Below are 18484 nucleotides of genomic sequence, written 5' to 3'. Positions count from 1 at the left end.
ATCACTGGCAGCACCAGCAGCGGTCAGATGTGACTTTAGACAACTTAATGATCTGTTTACCAGGTCTGGAGTTAACATTACAGCTTACTGTCTCATCCTTAACTAAAAAAGACACTGAAGCTTAGAAAATACTATTTATGTCCCTATTACAAAAGCTGCACTACCCGATGAAGTGTTTGTGCTTTATAAAAATGCCTTTAGAGTCTGACCGCGTGTCTGGATAAATTCAGCATTTATTTATTCTTTGGGTAAGAGTTAATCTGCAGGTTATTTCTGTGAATATAATGTGATGCAGTTCATGAAGGACACAAGCTGAGGATAGATGTACAGGAGCTCGCGAGCTAAACGCTCATAACCGGGTTTATATTTTTCTCAATTTGGCCGTGACTTTGCGCGGTAGCGCGAGCGCTTAGTTACCGAGCTGGATGAAAACTCTGAAGTGTTTATCAGTTCAAGAGTGGGGGGAGGGGGAGGTGTGTGTGTGTGTGGGGGGGGCTTCAGTACTCTGGAAGTTATAGTTTGGCTTCAGAGATGAACTAATGTATACGAGTGTTATATCGCCTAACTTATTTGTATGAAAAGCGCATTAAGTAAATTCTCGGTTAATTTAATGTAGACGATAATACAGACAGACCGGGGTTAACACTAACAAAGTTCAATGGTTAAAGTTATCCCAGTTTATTTACATTGCAGAATTCCCCAAAACAGTATTTTACACACTCTGTGGTGTAGGTTTACTAATATATTTTATATTTATTACAACTAGATATTCTGTAAAGTTTATTTATCTTTGTCTATACTAAATTCTCCTGTTGTCTTTAAGCAGAGCTCCGCCGTGGAGGATTGGGGGATCAGACGGATGACGGTTGGCCAGCTGTTGAGGGAGCTGTAGGAGGGATGACGTCACAGTGCAACAGCTTTAGAATAATGTTTGGTCAGGTCTACTGTATATTCTAAACATAGAATTGCAAAACGTCTGATACTTTAGGGGGGAAACAAAGAATTAAACAGTTCCATCTTTAATATTTTTTAAAAATATTTTAATATAAAATAACCAGATAGAGACTGAGCAGCTGGTGTTATCCGGGTATTTTAATGACCTTTAAGCAAAAATTATACATGTTTTCACCTGTTTTATACAAATTATTGTTTTACCTTTTACTAGTTTTGGAAGAATAAATTTTATTTTTAAATTCATGTGTGCGTGTTTTAATTGTTGGGGGATTGTTTGTGTATTTAAAAATACATTTATTTAAATCAACAACTTCAATGTGCAAAAAATGGGACCCGACGTTGTTTTAAATAGTCAAAGAGTTGGGCTAATAATAATGATAATAATAATAATTATTATTATTATTATTACTGGTTATAGAAACAAATGAAAACAACTGTAAGGGCCATATTTCATTCTTGTGATTTGTTGTTATGTTTATCTTATTTCAGTTTATTAGTTAAGCATTAAGCATTAAGTCTCATACATATAATTTGTATTGTGACATCATTTCATGCGTTGTTCTGTGACATCATTCCACAGTTATGCAGTTCCATGTCTATCACGCACGTTAGTTGTAGTTGTTGTTAAGACACGGAAGGATACAGAAAGGTGTGGAGCACACAAGCTTTTGACCGTGAGACAGTAAGCTAAAAGGAATACAGTAAAATAAGTTGTTGTAACTGTAATCTATCGAAGCTACAGAACACAGCAAGCGACTTGTCGTGACTACAGTGGATTTATGCAAGAAACTGTAACAACCATTGTTTTTGATGTTGAAAATAAACAAGAGACAAAGAAATCAACGAAACGTCTGATGTCGTCAGTGACACTGTGTAACTAAAGACACGCGTCAGAACTTGTGAATAACATGCACCTACATTAAAGTCAAAAAGCTTGTCTCCGCCGCAGAAATGAAGATAAGTGATTTAAGATTGTGAAGAACGCGCGTGCGACTTCAAAAACGCGCATCAACCGAAACTGAAAGCGAGAAGAGGACTTGCCTGCCTTAAACTTTACCATGTCACACGGCGAGGACAACGCCGCTATCGCCGAATCTGAGCAGTTGATGGTGCTCGACGAACTGAAAAGCGCCAGAGAAGGCAAGTGGAGTCAGTTGACTGTATTATACAATGAACTAGAGGCGCTTATGGACAATGCTTGTAATTTGCATGACGTTAAAGCCAAGCGCCGCCAATACAAAGCGCTGCTAAATGACTTTATTGAAAGTAACGTAACAGTGCGATCGTGCGCAAAGGATGAAAAGCGTGAAACTGATCAGCACCACTGGTTTCACCCTAGATTAACGCGCTGCTCAGAATTCATGGTAAGAGTGGAGTCGTGGATCGCGGACACTAGTAATCGCTTTAAGTTGTCTCAAACAGGTGACGATGGAGTTTCGGCAAACGACAGTGTGTCAATGGCGGAGCGTAAGACGCCCGCCCCCCAAAGGCACGGAAGCGTAACGTCAGCGGCATCCAAGAGGTCCTTAACGTCAGCAGCATCCGAGGCTCGACTAAAAAAGGCAGAAGCCAACAGAGCAGCTTTGCTGGCTAAAGCAGCAACTTTGAGAGATCGGCAGGCGCTGGAGCTGGAGGAAGCACGATTAAAGGCTGAGGAAGAGCAATTGAAAGCACGATTAAAGGCTGAGGAAGAGCAATTGAAAGCACGATTAAAGATTGAGGAAGAGCAATTGAAAGCACAACTAAAGGCTAAACAAGCACAATTAAAGGCACAAAAGGAAAGGCTGGAAATGGAAACCGTGCTTGCAATGGCCGATGCTGAACTAAATTCTTACCAGAACCGCAAAAAACAACATCCTGCCAGACGGAGCGTGGTCGTCGAAACGAGTGGTGCATGCCCCCCGGAACCAGAGCAAAACGACCATTGCAACCACAGTTCGGCAACGGAATACCTGGAGCTGCCATCACGCCTCCGAGCAACCCACTTAAGCATGCCAGTGTGTGCCAAACCCATAATGTCAAGCACCCTAATGGAACGGCCCACCCAAGGTAACGAACACTCACTTTACAACACTGACATAGTGGAGCCTCAGGGTAGGATGCCACTTCAGGCAGATCTTACAGAAATGTTTGCGAAGAGTCAGAGGCAACATTCCTTACCTCCGCGCAACGTTCCTCCATTCTATGGTGACCCTCTTGAGTTCATGTCCTTCGTAAGAGCTTTTAAACATGCCATCGAAACCAAAACTGATAACAATCATGAAAGGCTGTTCTTTCTCGAGCAGTATACTGAAGGACAGCCTAAGGACCTAGTGAGAAGCTGCCAGCTCATGCCAGAACATCGTGGTTACGCAGAGGCTATGAAACTGTTACATGACAATTTCGGAAATAGACAAATAATCGCTACAACGCTGATGCAAAAGGCACTCAACTGGCCGGAAATAAAGTCAGAGGACGGAAAGTCGCTAAAAACTTTCTCCCTGTTCATAGTAAAATGTTACAATACCATGTCAAGCATCGATTACATGGATGAGCTAGACAGTGCTACCAATTTGAGAGGTGTTGCCTCAAAACTGCCCTACAAATTGCGTGAAAAATGGAGAAGCCACGTATACAAGTACGAGGAGCGCAATCAGGAAAGAGCTAAGTTCGTGCAGCTGATGAAATTCGTAGAACGAGAAGCAAAGGTAATGTCCAACCCACTTTTTGGAGATCTGAACGTTTCGACTAGTGGTAAAAAACACAGCAGCAAATCCTCTCCAGGATTCAAGCAAAAAATTGAAGAAAAGAGGGGCAGCAGCTTTGCGACCGGCGTAAAACAGGTTGGTAAAAATCATAGAGACTCAATCACAGTAAAGAGTAGTGGTGCATTAGTTACTAGTGCCTTCACTAAACCTTGTGCATCCTGTGAGCAAGATCATACCCTAGACGAATGCCACAAGTTTAACAATGAGACATATAAGGTCAAATTGGACTTTCTAAAAAAGAATGGATTCTGCTTTGGCTGTTTAGTAAAAGGACATTTAAGCAAAGACTGCACGAAGAAAATTACATGTCAGTTGTGCTCAAAGAAACATCCTCGCATGCTACACATTGCAGCAAAAGACACAGCTCAAGCGATTGCAAAGGCTGACGAAACCGAACCAGTTCAAACATTGCCTGTTGCAGCGAGTCACGAAACGAGTGCGTGTATCGGGGCTGGAGATGACTGTATTCTCTCCATAGTACCTGTTAAAATAAAGTCCAAAAAAGGCAACAAGACAGTAGAAGTATATGCTTTTATGGACCCAGGTAGCTCTGCTACCTTTTGTACAGAGTCATTAGCAAGGCGATTAAACGTACAAGGTAAAAAAATTGACATCATGTTAACCACCATGAACGCGAGGAAACAAGTAGAAAGTTACGTGCTTACTGACCTAGAGGTTAGCAGTCTGGAAGAAAACACCTTTGTTGAACTCCCCAAAGTGTTCACACAAAAGAGTATCCCAGTCTCAGTGGAAAATATTCCACAACAGCACGACATTGATAAGTGGCCATACCTTAGCGAAGTAAAACTGCCTTACATTAATGCTGGAGTTGAAATTCTCATAGGTAACAAAGAGCACAGGCTCCTAGAACCATGGCGAGTAATTAACAGCAGGCACAATGGGCCATATGCAGTAAAGACTGCTCTCGGATGGACCATAAATGGACCTCTTCGAGAGTCGGTCGAGGAAGGCACATGTGACAATGAGCAAGTGAGCGTTGCAGTCAACAGAGTCTCCATCGAAAGTGTGGAACAAATGCTGATACAACAGTACAACCATGATTTTCCTGAACGGAACTGTGATGACAAAGCTGAGTTGTCACAAGAGGACTATCAGTTTTTAGACTCTGTAACTAACTCCCTGCAATTTACCGATAATCACTTCAACATCGGTCTCCCATTTAAGAAAGCAGCTATTCAAATGCCCAATAACCGAAGCGCAGCCATGCAGCTCGCACTGAACCTCAAACGGAAGTTTAAGCATAACCGCTCCTTTCACAAAGAGTATCTAAACTTTATGAACGACATGTTTGAAAAGGGTCACGCAGTCAAGGTCCCCACACCCCACCTAAGTCGACAAGACGGGCAAGTGTGGTACATACCTCACCATGGTGTGTACCATCCTCAAAAGAAAAAGCTAAGGGTAGTCTTTGACTGTGCTGCCAGCTATCAGGGAATATCATTAAATAGCGAGCTTCTGCAGGGACCCGACCTGACAAACTCACTCATTGGGGTGCTCGCACGCTTTAGACAAGAAGAAGTTGCCATGATGGCAGATGTGGACGCCATGTACTATCAGGTCAGAGTTCCGGAAAAGGACACAGACTTGTTGCGTTTCCTGTGGTGGCCGAATGGAGACATGAGTCAGGACTTGGTTGAGTATAAAATGGTTGTTCATTTGTTTGGTGCAAAATCATCTCCAAGTGTAGCTAACTTCGCCCTTAGGAAAACAGCAGAAGAAAACCGCAGCAATGCATCTGCCGAGGCAGTCAACACAGTACTTAAAAACTTTTATGTAGACGACTGCTTGAAGTCTGTCTCTAGTCATATTCAAGCAGTTGCGCTATATAGTAATCTCACCAAACTGTGCGCAAGTGGAGGGTTTCACCTCACCAAGTGGGCAAGTAATAGTCGTACATTGCTAGCTTCCATCCCTGAGGGTGAGAGAATTAAAGACATGAGGGACTTAGATTTGAGTAAAGACGTACTCCCTGTTGAGAGAGCTCTAGGGGTGCTGTGGTGTATTAATTCAGACACGCTCAAGTTCAAGATTAGTTTAAAAAAACGGCCTGTGACTAGAAGAGGAATCTCTTGTCACTAGTTCAATTTATGACCCCTTAGGCTTCCTTGCACCAGTCATACTGCCAGCTAAGATCTTAATGCAGCAGTTATGTAAAGAGAGACTCGCTTGGGACGATGACATTCCCGAACAATTTATAAAAAGATGGAGGGCCTGGCTACACGAGTTGCATCAATTGTCTGAGTTTAGTGTAGCGAGATGCGTAAAACCAGTTGACTTTGGAGCCACAACTACAGCACAACTTCACCACTTCTCAGATGCAAGTGAAATGGGATATGGAGTTGTCTCATATATTAGGTCAGTAAATGCTGATGGACTTACACACTGTGCATTTATGATGGGGAATTCTCGCGTAGCGCCCTTGAAACAAACTACTATCCCCCGAATGGAATTGACAGCGGCAGTGGTCGCCGTAAACAACGACAAAATGTTGAAAGGTCAACTGGAAATAGAACTGCTGGACTCTGTGTTTTGGACCGACAGCACAACTGTCTTGAGATACATTGTTAATGAAAAACTTCGCTTTAAAACCTTTGTCGCTAACAGAATCTCCATCATACGAGAGTCAACCAAGCCACAGCCATGGAGGTACGTCAACACTTCAAAAAACCCAGCTGACGCTGCTTCCAGAGGAGTTTCCTGTGAAAAATTCATGAAAAACAACAATTGGATCCATGGTCCTCCCTTTCTTAAAACACCAGAGAGTAAATGGCCTGAAAACATTCACGATCTGTCGACGAAAGAGGATGACATTGAGATTAAACACTCGTAAAAACTACAGAGAGCACAGATGCCGTGAGTAAACTGATTTACTATCACTCTGACTGGTACAAGCTGAAAAGATCCGTTGCCTGGATTCTTTGCGTTAAGGACATGCTTAAACAGAGAACAAAAGGAATTAAGGGACAGGCAAACAACTCAATAACAGAAAACCATAAGTCTCTAACAATTAAGGACCTAACAATGGCAGAAAACGAAGTCATTAGGTTCGTTCAAAACCAAAAATTCAAAGACAAAATTTCCATGTTACAAAAGGGTAATGCATCCGTAAAAAGAAACAGTTGTCTCTCCAAACTAGATCCAGTACTGCAGAATGGAGTGCTAAGAGTTGGAGGACGTCTTTGTAGGTCTGCAATGCCTGAGCATGTAAAACACCCTGTCATTATACCTAAAGACTCACACATTACAACTCTAATCTTAAGAAACACTCACGAACAGGTCGGACATTGTGGAAGGAATTATATGCTTTCAAAATTGCGTCAGAAATACTGGATTCCGACAGCAAATTCCCTTGTGAGAAAGTTTCTGTCCAGTTGTGTGACATGCAGAAAGATCAGAGCGAAGAATAGTGAACAAAAAATGTCAGAACTGCCACGCGATAGAATAACACCAGATCACCCACCGTTCACCAACGTAGGGGTAGACTATTTTGGACCCTTCGAGGTCAAACGGGGTAGAAGTAATGTTAAAAGATATGGCGTATTGTTTACTTGTCTGACAACAAGAGCCGTGCACATTGAAGTCGCGCAGTCATTAGATACAGACTCCTGCTTAAATGCTATTCGACGCTTCATGTGCAGAAGAGGCCAGGTGTCAGTTATGAGAAGTGATAATGGAACAAACTTCATAGGCGCTGAGACTGAATTGCGTAAAGCTATCCAACAGTGGAATCAGTCAAAAATTGAAGGCGTCCTCATGCAAAAGGGGATACAATGGATATTTAATCCTCCTGCTGGGTCTCATTTCGGTGGAATATGGGAAAGGCAGATAAGGTCAGTTAAAATAATCTTGAGGTCTGTACTAAAAGAACAAACACTAAACGATGAGAGCTTGCATACATTCCTGTGTGAGGTGGGAGCTATAATGAATGACCGTCCCCTTACCACTGCTATGGACGATCCCACAGACCTGGAGCCCCTGACACCTAACTACCTGCTGCTGATGAAAAAACAGCCAAACTTGCCTCCTGGTCTTTCCAAAAAAGAGGACATTTACGTACGTCGCAAGTGGAAGCAAATTCAGTACCTTGCCGACCTATTCTGGAAGCGATGGGTGCGTGAATACTTGCCCTTGCTTCAGGAGCGCCAAAAATGGTCTCAGGTGAGAAAAAACCTCTCGATTGGAGACTTAGTCCTAATAATTGATGAGTCTTCTCCAAGAAATTCATGGGTCGTGGAATCGTCCCCGTTCACGAAAGTGTTCCCTGATAAAAAAGGACTTGTGAGACGTGTACTGGTCAAAACTAAAACCAGTACCTTGGAAAGACCCATCGATAAGCTGTGCCTCATATGTGAAATGGACTGTTAATTACCTTATAAAGTAGTCATGTTCCTTTCATTTGGTACGCAGCGATATGAATACCTTAAGTTAAACCGTAAACAAATGTCTAAAGTGTTAAGAAAGTTAATTCAAATTTTAATCCGATAGTAAATGTTGTGGCCCAATTGTAAAAAAAAAAAAGAAAAAACAACAAAACAAAAAATGTGTGTAATTGTCAGTCTTCCTGCCTGTCAATTAGGGGCTGGAAATGTAAGGGCCATATTTCATTCTTGTGATTTGTTGTTATGTTTATCTTATTTCAGTTTATTAGTTAAGCATTAGGTCTCATACATAAAATTTGTATTGTGACATCATTTCATGGGTTGTTCTGTGACATCATCCCACAGTTATGCAGTTCCATGTCTATCACGCACGTTAGTTGTAGTTGTTGTTAAGACACGGAAGGATACAGAAAGGTGTGGAGCACACAAGCTTTTGACCGTGAGACAGTAAGCTAAAAGGAATACAGTAAAATAAGTTGTTTGTAACTGTAATCTATCGAAGCTACAGAACACAGCAAGCGACTTGTCGTGACTACAGTGGATTTATGCAAGAAACTGTAACAACCGTTGTTTTTGATGTTGAAAATAAACAAGAGACAAAGAAATCAACGAAACGTCTGATGTCGTCAGTGACACTGTGTAACTAAAGACACGCGTCAGAACTTGTGAATAACATGCACCTACAACAACATTTAAACACTTGATCATATGTATCTGTGCTAGTTTGTGTTTGTGATTATGTGACCCATAATCATTTTTTCCTCAGTATAAAATTTTTGGGGGGGTTTTAAGAACTCCATCAAAAGAGCAAAGACAAACTTAGAAGGAGTGAAAGGTAAGAAACCTCAGTGGAGAATACTGACTATGACATGGTGCTAATTGCTCTCTGTGTGTGTGTGTGTGTGTGTGTGTGTGTGTTTGGCAGGGGGAGGGGTACTTTAGACTTACTTGTCTGTGCGCAATGTTGGTGTTAAACCAACGGAGAAATGCATGAGCGCGCGCGCGCACACACCTCTCATCCACAAACGCTTTAACTGTTGTCTTGTAAATCGTTGATTAAACCTATGAACACAGCTGTTTAGCATTAGTCCTAAACACAAGCGCAGGGTCTGTTTTTGTCCTTAACTAAAAAACACCAATATGTTAATAATTTACACAATGATAACATGTTGTTTATGTTTAATGTCTATTTTGCGAGAAAAGGTAATAAGCAATATTTAAAATAAAACAAACCAGGAAGTAAGTGTTTCATACATTAAGGTGTTGTGTATAACCAAGTGCCCCAACAGACATAGTAACAGTATACAGAGTGTGTGCGCTGTGGGGGATAGGTAGGTGAACGAAGATAATCATTTACAAGACAAAAGACGTTCAGAGGTGTGTTATGCCCTAACCCCCCCGCCACGGATTGCTCCCCATTACGCAATCGCTATCTTCAAAGAAAAGCCGCCGCCCCTTTTCATTCAAACGTGTTAGTGAGTGTTTTTTCCTTCCCTACGCTCGGTTTTGTGAACACAGTTCCGTTCAGTAATACGATGAAACCAATCACCTAAACAGCAGCAACAACAACCATTATGATCACACTGTTGAATTTATATTGCTTAAATATTTCGCAGCTCTGTCCTCTTTGCATTGCTACGTGTTTATTTACTTCCTTTTCGCATCGCACGTAATGCACTCTAAAATCGACACTATCAAACTTGGAAATGATATAATATCCAATCAAACATCACGTTATTAAAAGTAACGAATTTGTCACTACTCTTCTCTTATGCAACACGGCTAAAAAGATAAAAATTACACCAAAGTGCTGCAGGTTTGGTGTCTGTGCTTTTCCTAATCAGAGTTAGACGGGGGGCATTTTGTGGCTGGTCCAGTTACACTTTACTTAGATATTGTACAGAGGGGAGTTCACTTCTGTTCTCTTCATCCTAGCTTAATTTCATCTCATGAAATAATAGTAAGTTTTGGAAAGTCTGAGTTCATCTCCCCAGCCAGTGTTGTGTATAGACAGGGTAGCATCATGGCAGGATTGGTGTCATTTTTATTATCTTTTTAGCCGTGTTGCGTAAGAGAAGAGTAGTGACAAATTCATTACTTTCGTTACTCGACTATTTTTTCTGCAAGTGAAATACATCGATACATTAATAATTTACACCACAATAACATTACTGCAGAAGGATCTGAAGAGACGTGACTTTGAGACGTTCACAGTATATTCGAACCGTAGACAGGGTTTATTCTGCAGAACATTACAAAACAGCCATGTCCAATAAAACAGTGCATCTTTAATAAGCCACATTGGTTTCGAGTCAGTAGTAAAATTAACGAAAGACTGAGAAGCCCCGTATACTTGACCCTGACAATAATAGTCGATTGGTTTTATATTTATGGGTTTTTATATATATATTTTTAAATGTTCAAATTAACGTTTCAGAGTAGCCTATATAATTTGTCTTGTCATCCGTTTTCAGCGTTGGCTGATTTTGTGATTGAGATCCATGGGTTACATTGACATATTTTTATTAGTAGTAAGCCAGTCTTTAGTAACCTTGGATAAATCACAATATAAGCCCTCTCTCACGCACGCGCTCTCTCTCTCTCACACACACACACACACACACACACACACACACACACACACACACACACACACACACACCCACCCACACAAACAAATAAAACATGTAATCGCGTAAAACCAAATGAAACTATGGCAAAAATATATAAGCAGTGAAACATACAGTAGTATCCTGTAGGTGATTCCTGTCCTGATAACAGGCACTGACCCTCTGGAACTGTTTAGTTCTGTTAGTATTGTGTTCAAGTGTGAATGTTTATGGGGATTTAATCTGTCTCTGCTGCCGCATCTATTCACCGTACTGATAAGTGATTAATGTCCCATCAGATCTTTGATGGGGGAACGTTATGCTGGTTAAATGACTGAAGACAGACTGATCCGTATGGACAGATATTTGTTCCAGATATCCAGCGTTATTAATCGATTTGTTATGCCAATTTTTGACTATCAGCGAAAAAAATATTAGCGAAAACATCAAAAATATAACGAAAACAAACTCAAGCAGAAGTTAAATTTTAAGCTTTACTTTGCAGCAAAATATTATCTACCAGTGTATTAAACGGAAATAGATAAAATACACCGTAATGTAAAATACTGTACATAGCCTGCACTTGTATTCCGTACCTACAACGACTGGTATAGATAAATTACAGATGTTACCGTGTCTTTAAGTATTATTAAGGATGTCGTTAAAAATTGCAATAAGTAGTTTTATTAATTAATTAATTATTAATTAAAAATAGCATAAGCATCATGGGTTGTGTATTGAGTGATTTAAATCTGTTTTATGAATCGTTTTTTATCCCTATTTTTTACCACATCATCTATTTATGAAACTATGTTGACGTAAGTTATGCTATATATATTAAATATAGTAACCGGCTGCTTGGACACTGCAGAAGCAGTCAATGCTCCATCTGGCGGAATTATACAGCATTGCAACCATCTTTTTAGAAAGCGCATGGGGGCGTTTATGGGGCGGGCCATCGTTAGCTACGTCATCGCGGGGGATCACATTCCGTGCACGGATCGATCATGGTCCTGTCACGGTCCTGTCATGGACCTATCATGCTCCAAGCGGCTGTTTGACGTGGCTCCCACTGTACTTAAGTTAAATTTTAAAAGTACAGTCGCAAGTAAATAAAAAACTGCATGTAAATGTTGTAAAATGTAAATAAAACAGTATTAGACACAAATATATGATATGGTAGTATATAAAATAAAAAAGCTTAATGAGTTCTTAAATGTAAAGCAAACGCAATTATTAATTTATTGTGTATATTTAACCTTATTCAGCCGTTTAAGTTATATGAAAAATAACGTTTCTACCAGCCTACTATTATTTTCTGTTCAACAAAGGTTACAAAAATGAATAATCTTCAATAAAGTTAGCCTAATACAAAATGGTTTCCAATGCTGAAGCAAACATGATTTTGTTTTAGTCTATTCTCTAATACAACGCGACAGAGAGCTCCGAGGTGACACCCACAGAACCCCCCAGTTGTAATCATTCTTCTCATTCTTGATAGATGTTAAGTTATCAAACCGGTTTCGCTGCTGGGGGAATTGGCAGTATTGGGGGTTTTAAAACAAATTAACAAAGACTGAGCAGACGTCTTTGCCTAAAATGTATTTTGCCAGCAAAACATAAACATAAAAAGAAAAATAAACATAAGTAGATATGAAATGTTTAATGGTAACGATTAAATCAGACCTTATAGTTGGATTTGATACTTTGAGTGTAATTCATTAATTAACTGAATATATGCAGATTGTGTAAAATAACTAAACCTGTTTCCTTCCTAGACCTTTTAACTTACAGTAAATAATTACAATTAGTTCAAATTAATAGACCTTGGTGAGTATTTTATAATTTTTTTTAGTTTTGCCAACTTATTCGGGTTTACAGTGCATTAAATATTTTCTAAAATTAATTTAAAACCGGTGAGCTTAAACCCGTGGCTTGCACTTTCACTTTATGTTCACATTTAAGTTTAATCAAATAAATACAACATATGGCAAATATATCATCTTAAAGCTTTTATTTTTTGAGTCATAAATGCAGTGTTCAGTTACATTCCAGTGTGTCCACCCTGATTTTTAACCACTACTGGAAGGACTTTAAACAACTGATTTATGTATTTATTACAATTCTCTTCTGTAAGTAAGTATCTTAAACCAGAATTTATTAATGGCAGTAATTAAATCAGATTTTGTAGTCGGTTTTGCTTCTTTTCGAATATAGTCTTTCAGAGCATGCCACACCATTTTAATGGGATTCATTTCAGGAGATTCAGCGGGTGTCTTCACCCAGTTAATTCCCTCTTTAGCAATCACTTTTCTTGCAGCAGTGTGCTTTGGGTCATTGTAGAATTAAATTAATTAAAATAGAAGTTTTTCTTAATGTATGGGGCAGTGGTTCCTTTTATAATCGCCTCCTCGAAGAAAGACCTGTCCATTATTCCTTCAAAGATGGCAATAGATCCTGGTCCAAGTCTAGAAATCTCTCCCCAAACATGAATTTTAACAGGATGTTTCAGGTTGGGTTTGATCACTTGTCTCCCTGTTTTACGAAAGGACACCGTAGTTTCATCAGTGAAAATGACGTCGTGAAATTTATCCTTTTCATTGATCCATGTCTAAGCTTGTTGGAAATGTATCTCTGTGTTTTTGTCACGGATCATGGGACAATGCAAAGTTTTCCTATATCTCCAAACAAGTTTTTGCCTGATTCTATGAATTGATCTCTCACTGATGTCCACTCCATTTTCACGCCACAGTTGTTTTTTCACAGAGCTTGCAGCCATTTCATTGTTTGTCCGTTCTTTATAATGTCTTCTGATGGTGCTCAATGTTACGTCTACACCAACATATTTCAGATGGCGGTTTATTTCGCGACTGGAACTTCCAGCAGACTTCATTATCCTGATGTTTTGAGAATAAAGCTTACTGATCTTGGTCATTTTGAAATGCCTCTACTCTACGTGTGGATGGACTGTATTTATCTAGGCTTACACTCACCTAAAGGATTATTAGGAACACTATACTAATACGATGTTTGACCCCCTTTCTTCTTTAGAATGGCCTTACTTCTACGTGGCATTGATTCCACAAGGTGCTGAAAGCATTCTTTAGAAATATCGGCCCTTAATTGATAGGAAAGCATCTTGCAGTTGATGGAGATTTGTGGGATGCACATCCAGGGCACTAAACTCCCATTTGACCACATCCACGCCAAATTCTGACTCTACCATTTACATGTCTCAATAGACTCATCAGAACAGGCAACATTTTTCCAGTCTTTAACTTTCCAATTTTGGTGAGCTTGTGCAAATTGTAGCATCTTTTTCCTATTTGTAGTGGAGATGAGTGGTACCCGGTGGGGTCTTCTGCTGTTGTAGCCCATCTGCCTCAAGGTTGTGCATGTTGTGGCTTCACAAATGCTTTGCTGCATACCTCGGTTGTAACAAGTGGTTATTTCAGTCAATTCTCCTCTAAACTCTAGCATCAACAAGGCATTTTTGCCCACAGGACTGCCGCATACTGGATGTTTTTCCCTCTTCACACCATTCTTTGTAAACCCTAGAAATGGTTGTGCGTGAAAATCCCAGTAACTAAGCAGATTGTGAAATACTAAAACCGGCCCGTCTGGCACCAACGAGCATGCCACGCTCAAAATTGCTTAAATCACCTTTCTTTCCCATTCTGACATTCAGTTTGGGGTTCAGGAGATTGTCTTGACCAGGACCACACCCCTAAATGCATTGAAGCAACTGCCATGTGATTGGTTGATTAGATAATTGCATTAATAAGAAATTGAACAGGTGTTCCTAATAATCCTTTAGTAGAATAACATTATAATGAATAGGGGAATCTATATAGGTCAGTGTATGTCATAGTGACGTGAAAAGTCATAATAGGTTGTGGATACCCATTAGGACTTTTCACGTCACTATGTCATACACTCACCTATATAGATTCCCCTATTCATTATAATGTTATTCTACTCTGTAGTGCAGTATTTACAAATGTTGATACATTTTTAAAATAATATAATTACTATATTTTTATATAATTAAATAAATAGCTGTCTATCTTTTTTTTTCTTTTTCGGTTTATTATACACTTCTGCACCACTTATTATAATAAATAGCTTTAAATGGTAGAAAACGTACCCTAGCAAGATGTAATTTGGTCGTGTTTACACATGAGGTACACACACACACACACACACACACTATATATATATATATATATATATATATATATATATATATATATATATATATATATATATATATGATGACTGATTGATAACTTCCCTTGTCCATGTTTCCAACCATATTAAGTCAGAAATGTATTTTTTTTTTTACAAAACATGAGCAATGTCTTGTTAAAACATTCTTATTTTTTAAGAATTCAATAATTTTGTTCTACACAGATTTGCAAATGTAGTTAACATTATTTCAGGGCTTTGTTACATTTAATATCTGTTGGATTTATTTACAGGCATAAGTAAATTTGTTAGCATTACTGACTTTAAGATGTATTTAAGTTAAAAAGGGAAAATATGTTAATGCTAGCTTTTTATCTTTATTTTTCATCATAACCTTTATAAATTAAATATATATTTTTTTTTATTATTTTGGATGTAGAATGAACACTGGTACAATGCAGGAAAGTTAAAAGTTTCTTTTCTGAGTTTAAAGAGTCACTTGCCCAGCAGTATGAGTCAATGACGCTTAGGCATCTAACAGCAGCATCCGACTACACCTGGAGGAAAGGCTGTCACTCTCATATCAGCCTGTTTAGCCACTTAACGCTGCCCCTGAATCACCATCGAGAGTGCAACTTTATAGTCTACTACTGTCTAGCCAAATCCACTTATTTTTTTAAACTACACGCCATACTATCATAAATTGGGTGCATAATAAGATAATGTTATATTGCTCACGAACTCACAAGCCTAGAAGTGGAAAGATAAAACTTTGCATCATTCTTGAACATTACTCCAGTGACAAGAGAAGACCAGCACAGATGTCATGATGTTGGGTCACTAAAAAGTCCAGCCTGCCTCCATGCATGTAAGAATGAGACAGACCCCTAAGGCTCTTTTAGTTATAGTATATTCTTGTAATAGCCAGACTCACTCACTGAATAAATATGAACATGAGAAGAGAAGGAATATGCAGGGAGCGACATTCTGGGTGACCTCAATTATAGGTGCTCTATTTGTCAGCTTGACCCAATTTCAATTCTGCAGCAGCATTCATGAAAGTCACACTTAAAACTCTGTACTACCAAGAAAAATGCACTATCACTTGCTCTTCTGCATAGCTGGGGTCAAGTACACATTTTAAATTCAAATTCAAATTTTATTTGTCACATACACAGTCATACACAGTACGAAATGTAGTGAAATGCTTATACGACTGCTATTGACTGCTAAAAGAGAATTAAAGTTTACAAATAAGAAATAAATATGAATAAAAGAAATACGATAGAAAATTAAATAGAAAAATTAAATTAAACTAGGAAAAATAGAACTAAAAATAAAAATAGAAATATGATGTACATAAAAATAGAAATATACTGTACAAATTGAAATATAAAACCTGTACTGGGTGTGCAAATATGCATAGAACAAAGTGTCTTTGTGCACTGGTCCAGGATGTAAACGTAAACACGTAGTGCAGTTGTGAAGGTAGGTGTGCAAAGTTATTAAAGTGTCTTTGTGCAATGGTCCAGGATGTAAACGTACAACATGTAGTGTAGATATGAAGGAAGGTGTGCGTGTAATTGTCCATAGTGTCCATGGATGTAAAAAGATTGATTGATTTGATCAATTATGAAAAGATTGTTTTAGTTCTGCATAGTGGTGTGGTTGAGAGACCTTATCGCCTGCGGGAAGAAGCTCCTCCTCAGTCTCTCTGTGTTGGCCTTCAGGGAGCGGAATCGCTTCCCAGACCGCAACAGAGTAAACAGTCCGTTATTGGGGTGGCTGAAATCCTTCACGATCTTCCTGGCCTTGGTCAAGCACCGCTTGCTGTAGATCGAGTGCAGGTCAGGGAGCTCGATGCGGATGATGCGCTCAGCTGATCAGCTGTCCACTCTCTCCACTGGGCTCCTGTTGATGACGGGGGTCTGGTAGTTCCTCACCTGCTTTGTACTGAAGTCCACTATCAGCTCCTTTGTCTTACTGATGTTCAGGAGGAGATTGTTTCTATGGCACCAGTTCTCCAGATTTCCAACCTCCTCCAGGTAGGCCGTCTTATCGTTGTTCGTAATCAGGCCCACTACAACAGTGTCGTCAGCAAACTTGATGACAGGGGTGGAGTTGGTAGTGGCCACGCAGTCGTGGGTGTACAGAGAGTACAGCAGGGAGCTCAGAACACAATCCTGGGGGGCTCCAGTGCTGAGAGTGAGGGAGGCTGAGACATGTCCGCCCATTCTTACTGCCTGTGGTCTGCCAGTCAGAAAATTGGAGATCCACTGACACATTGATGAGCTGAGTCCCAGGTGCTCCAGCTTGGTGGTAAGTGTGGAGGGAATTATGGTATTAAATGCAGAACTGTAGTCGATGAAGAACATTTTCACATAATTCCCCCTCCGAGTGTCCAGGTGAGTGAGAGATGTATGGAGGAGATGTGAGATTGCATCGTCCGTGGAACGGTTTGAACGGTATGCAAACTGTAGTGGGTCCAGTGTGTCTGGTAGTAAAGAGATGATGAAGTCTCTGACCAGGCGTTCAAAGCACTTCATCACTAACATAATAAAATAACCTTGACAAACAGGTCTCAAATGACAGGGCATAAACAACTGGGTCATTTTATTGGTCATACTGGTATCGTTTTTTTCCCACAAGTCTTATTTTTTATAAAATTTTGGAACATTCTTTTTCATTCAAAGCAGGCATTCTACACTTCAGAACTCCCTGTGTTGCCCCTGACATTACAGAAAAAAAAAATCTGTGTAACAAAAAACATCAGACTACACAAAAAAATTATACTACATTTATGTATAGATAACTTGCATATTTAAATTTACCACATTATAGCTTAAGGGCACTATTTTTTCTTTAAGAAGAAGAGCCAGTTTGTTAACTCAGAAGAGAAAAGGCAAAAACCTGTTCTTTTTTATAGCTTCCTTGATTTTAGAGATCAAAGTCATTCTCTATGATTAATCTTTTCCTTTATAGCCACTGATTGTGACCTTAAATATTCAATTTTGTATAATTATTTTGGATATTTGTATTTATGTGCTTCTGTCTCCCTGCAGTGATTGTAGTGCTCTACATGGGAGTCCAACGACAGAAGAAAAAGGAAACACTAATGACCTCCAAAGAAGACATTAGAGATAACGTTATCCACTATGATGATGAAGGCGGAGGCGAGGAAGACACACATGCCTTCGACATAAGCACTCTCCGGAACCCTAAAGCCATCAAGGACAAACTTTATCGGAGGGATGTTAAACCAGAGGCTGCCTCTGTTCCTCAGCCATTAGCAGCCTCACAGAACAGTGAAGACCTTCAGAAGTTCATCAGTCAGAGACTGCAAGCACATAACAGTGATAGCTCTGCACCACCCTATGACTCACTTGCTACCTATGCTTATGAAGGTGAGGGATCGGTGGCCGAAAGCCTGAGCTCCATTGGATCATTAAATGGTGAAACAGAAGAGTATTATAATTGTCTAAATGAGTGGGGGCCTCATTTTAAAACCCTTGCAGGGATCTTTGGGGAACATGCACAAAGCCAGACTGACATCTACTCCACAAGCACCACAGAAAACAAACATTGA

At 39.6% G+C, this 18484-nt stretch overlaps 1 protein-coding gene across 1 annotated transcript in view; it reads left to right on the top strand.

The window, feature by feature from the left end:
- Nucleotides 1-18484, top strand: part of LOC128541034 (cadherin-12) — a 169532-nt gene extending 151048 nt beyond the window's left edge. Inside the window, exon 11 of the mRNA XM_053511116.1 lies at nt 17961-18484. Within this exon, the coding sequence (XP_053367091.1) occupies nt 17961-18484 (524 nt within the window). The remainder of the gene's footprint in view (nt 1-17960) is intronic.

The sequence above is a fragment of the Clarias gariepinus genome, chromosome 14 (genome assembly GCF_024256425.1).
Source record: "Clarias gariepinus isolate MV-2021 ecotype Netherlands chromosome 14, CGAR_prim_01v2, whole genome shotgun sequence".
Taxonomy (NCBI): domain Eukaryota; kingdom Metazoa; phylum Chordata; class Actinopteri; order Siluriformes; family Clariidae; genus Clarias; species Clarias gariepinus.
The sequence above is the reverse complement of the archived record's forward strand: the minus strand, read 5'-3'. Positions and strand labels throughout refer to the sequence as shown.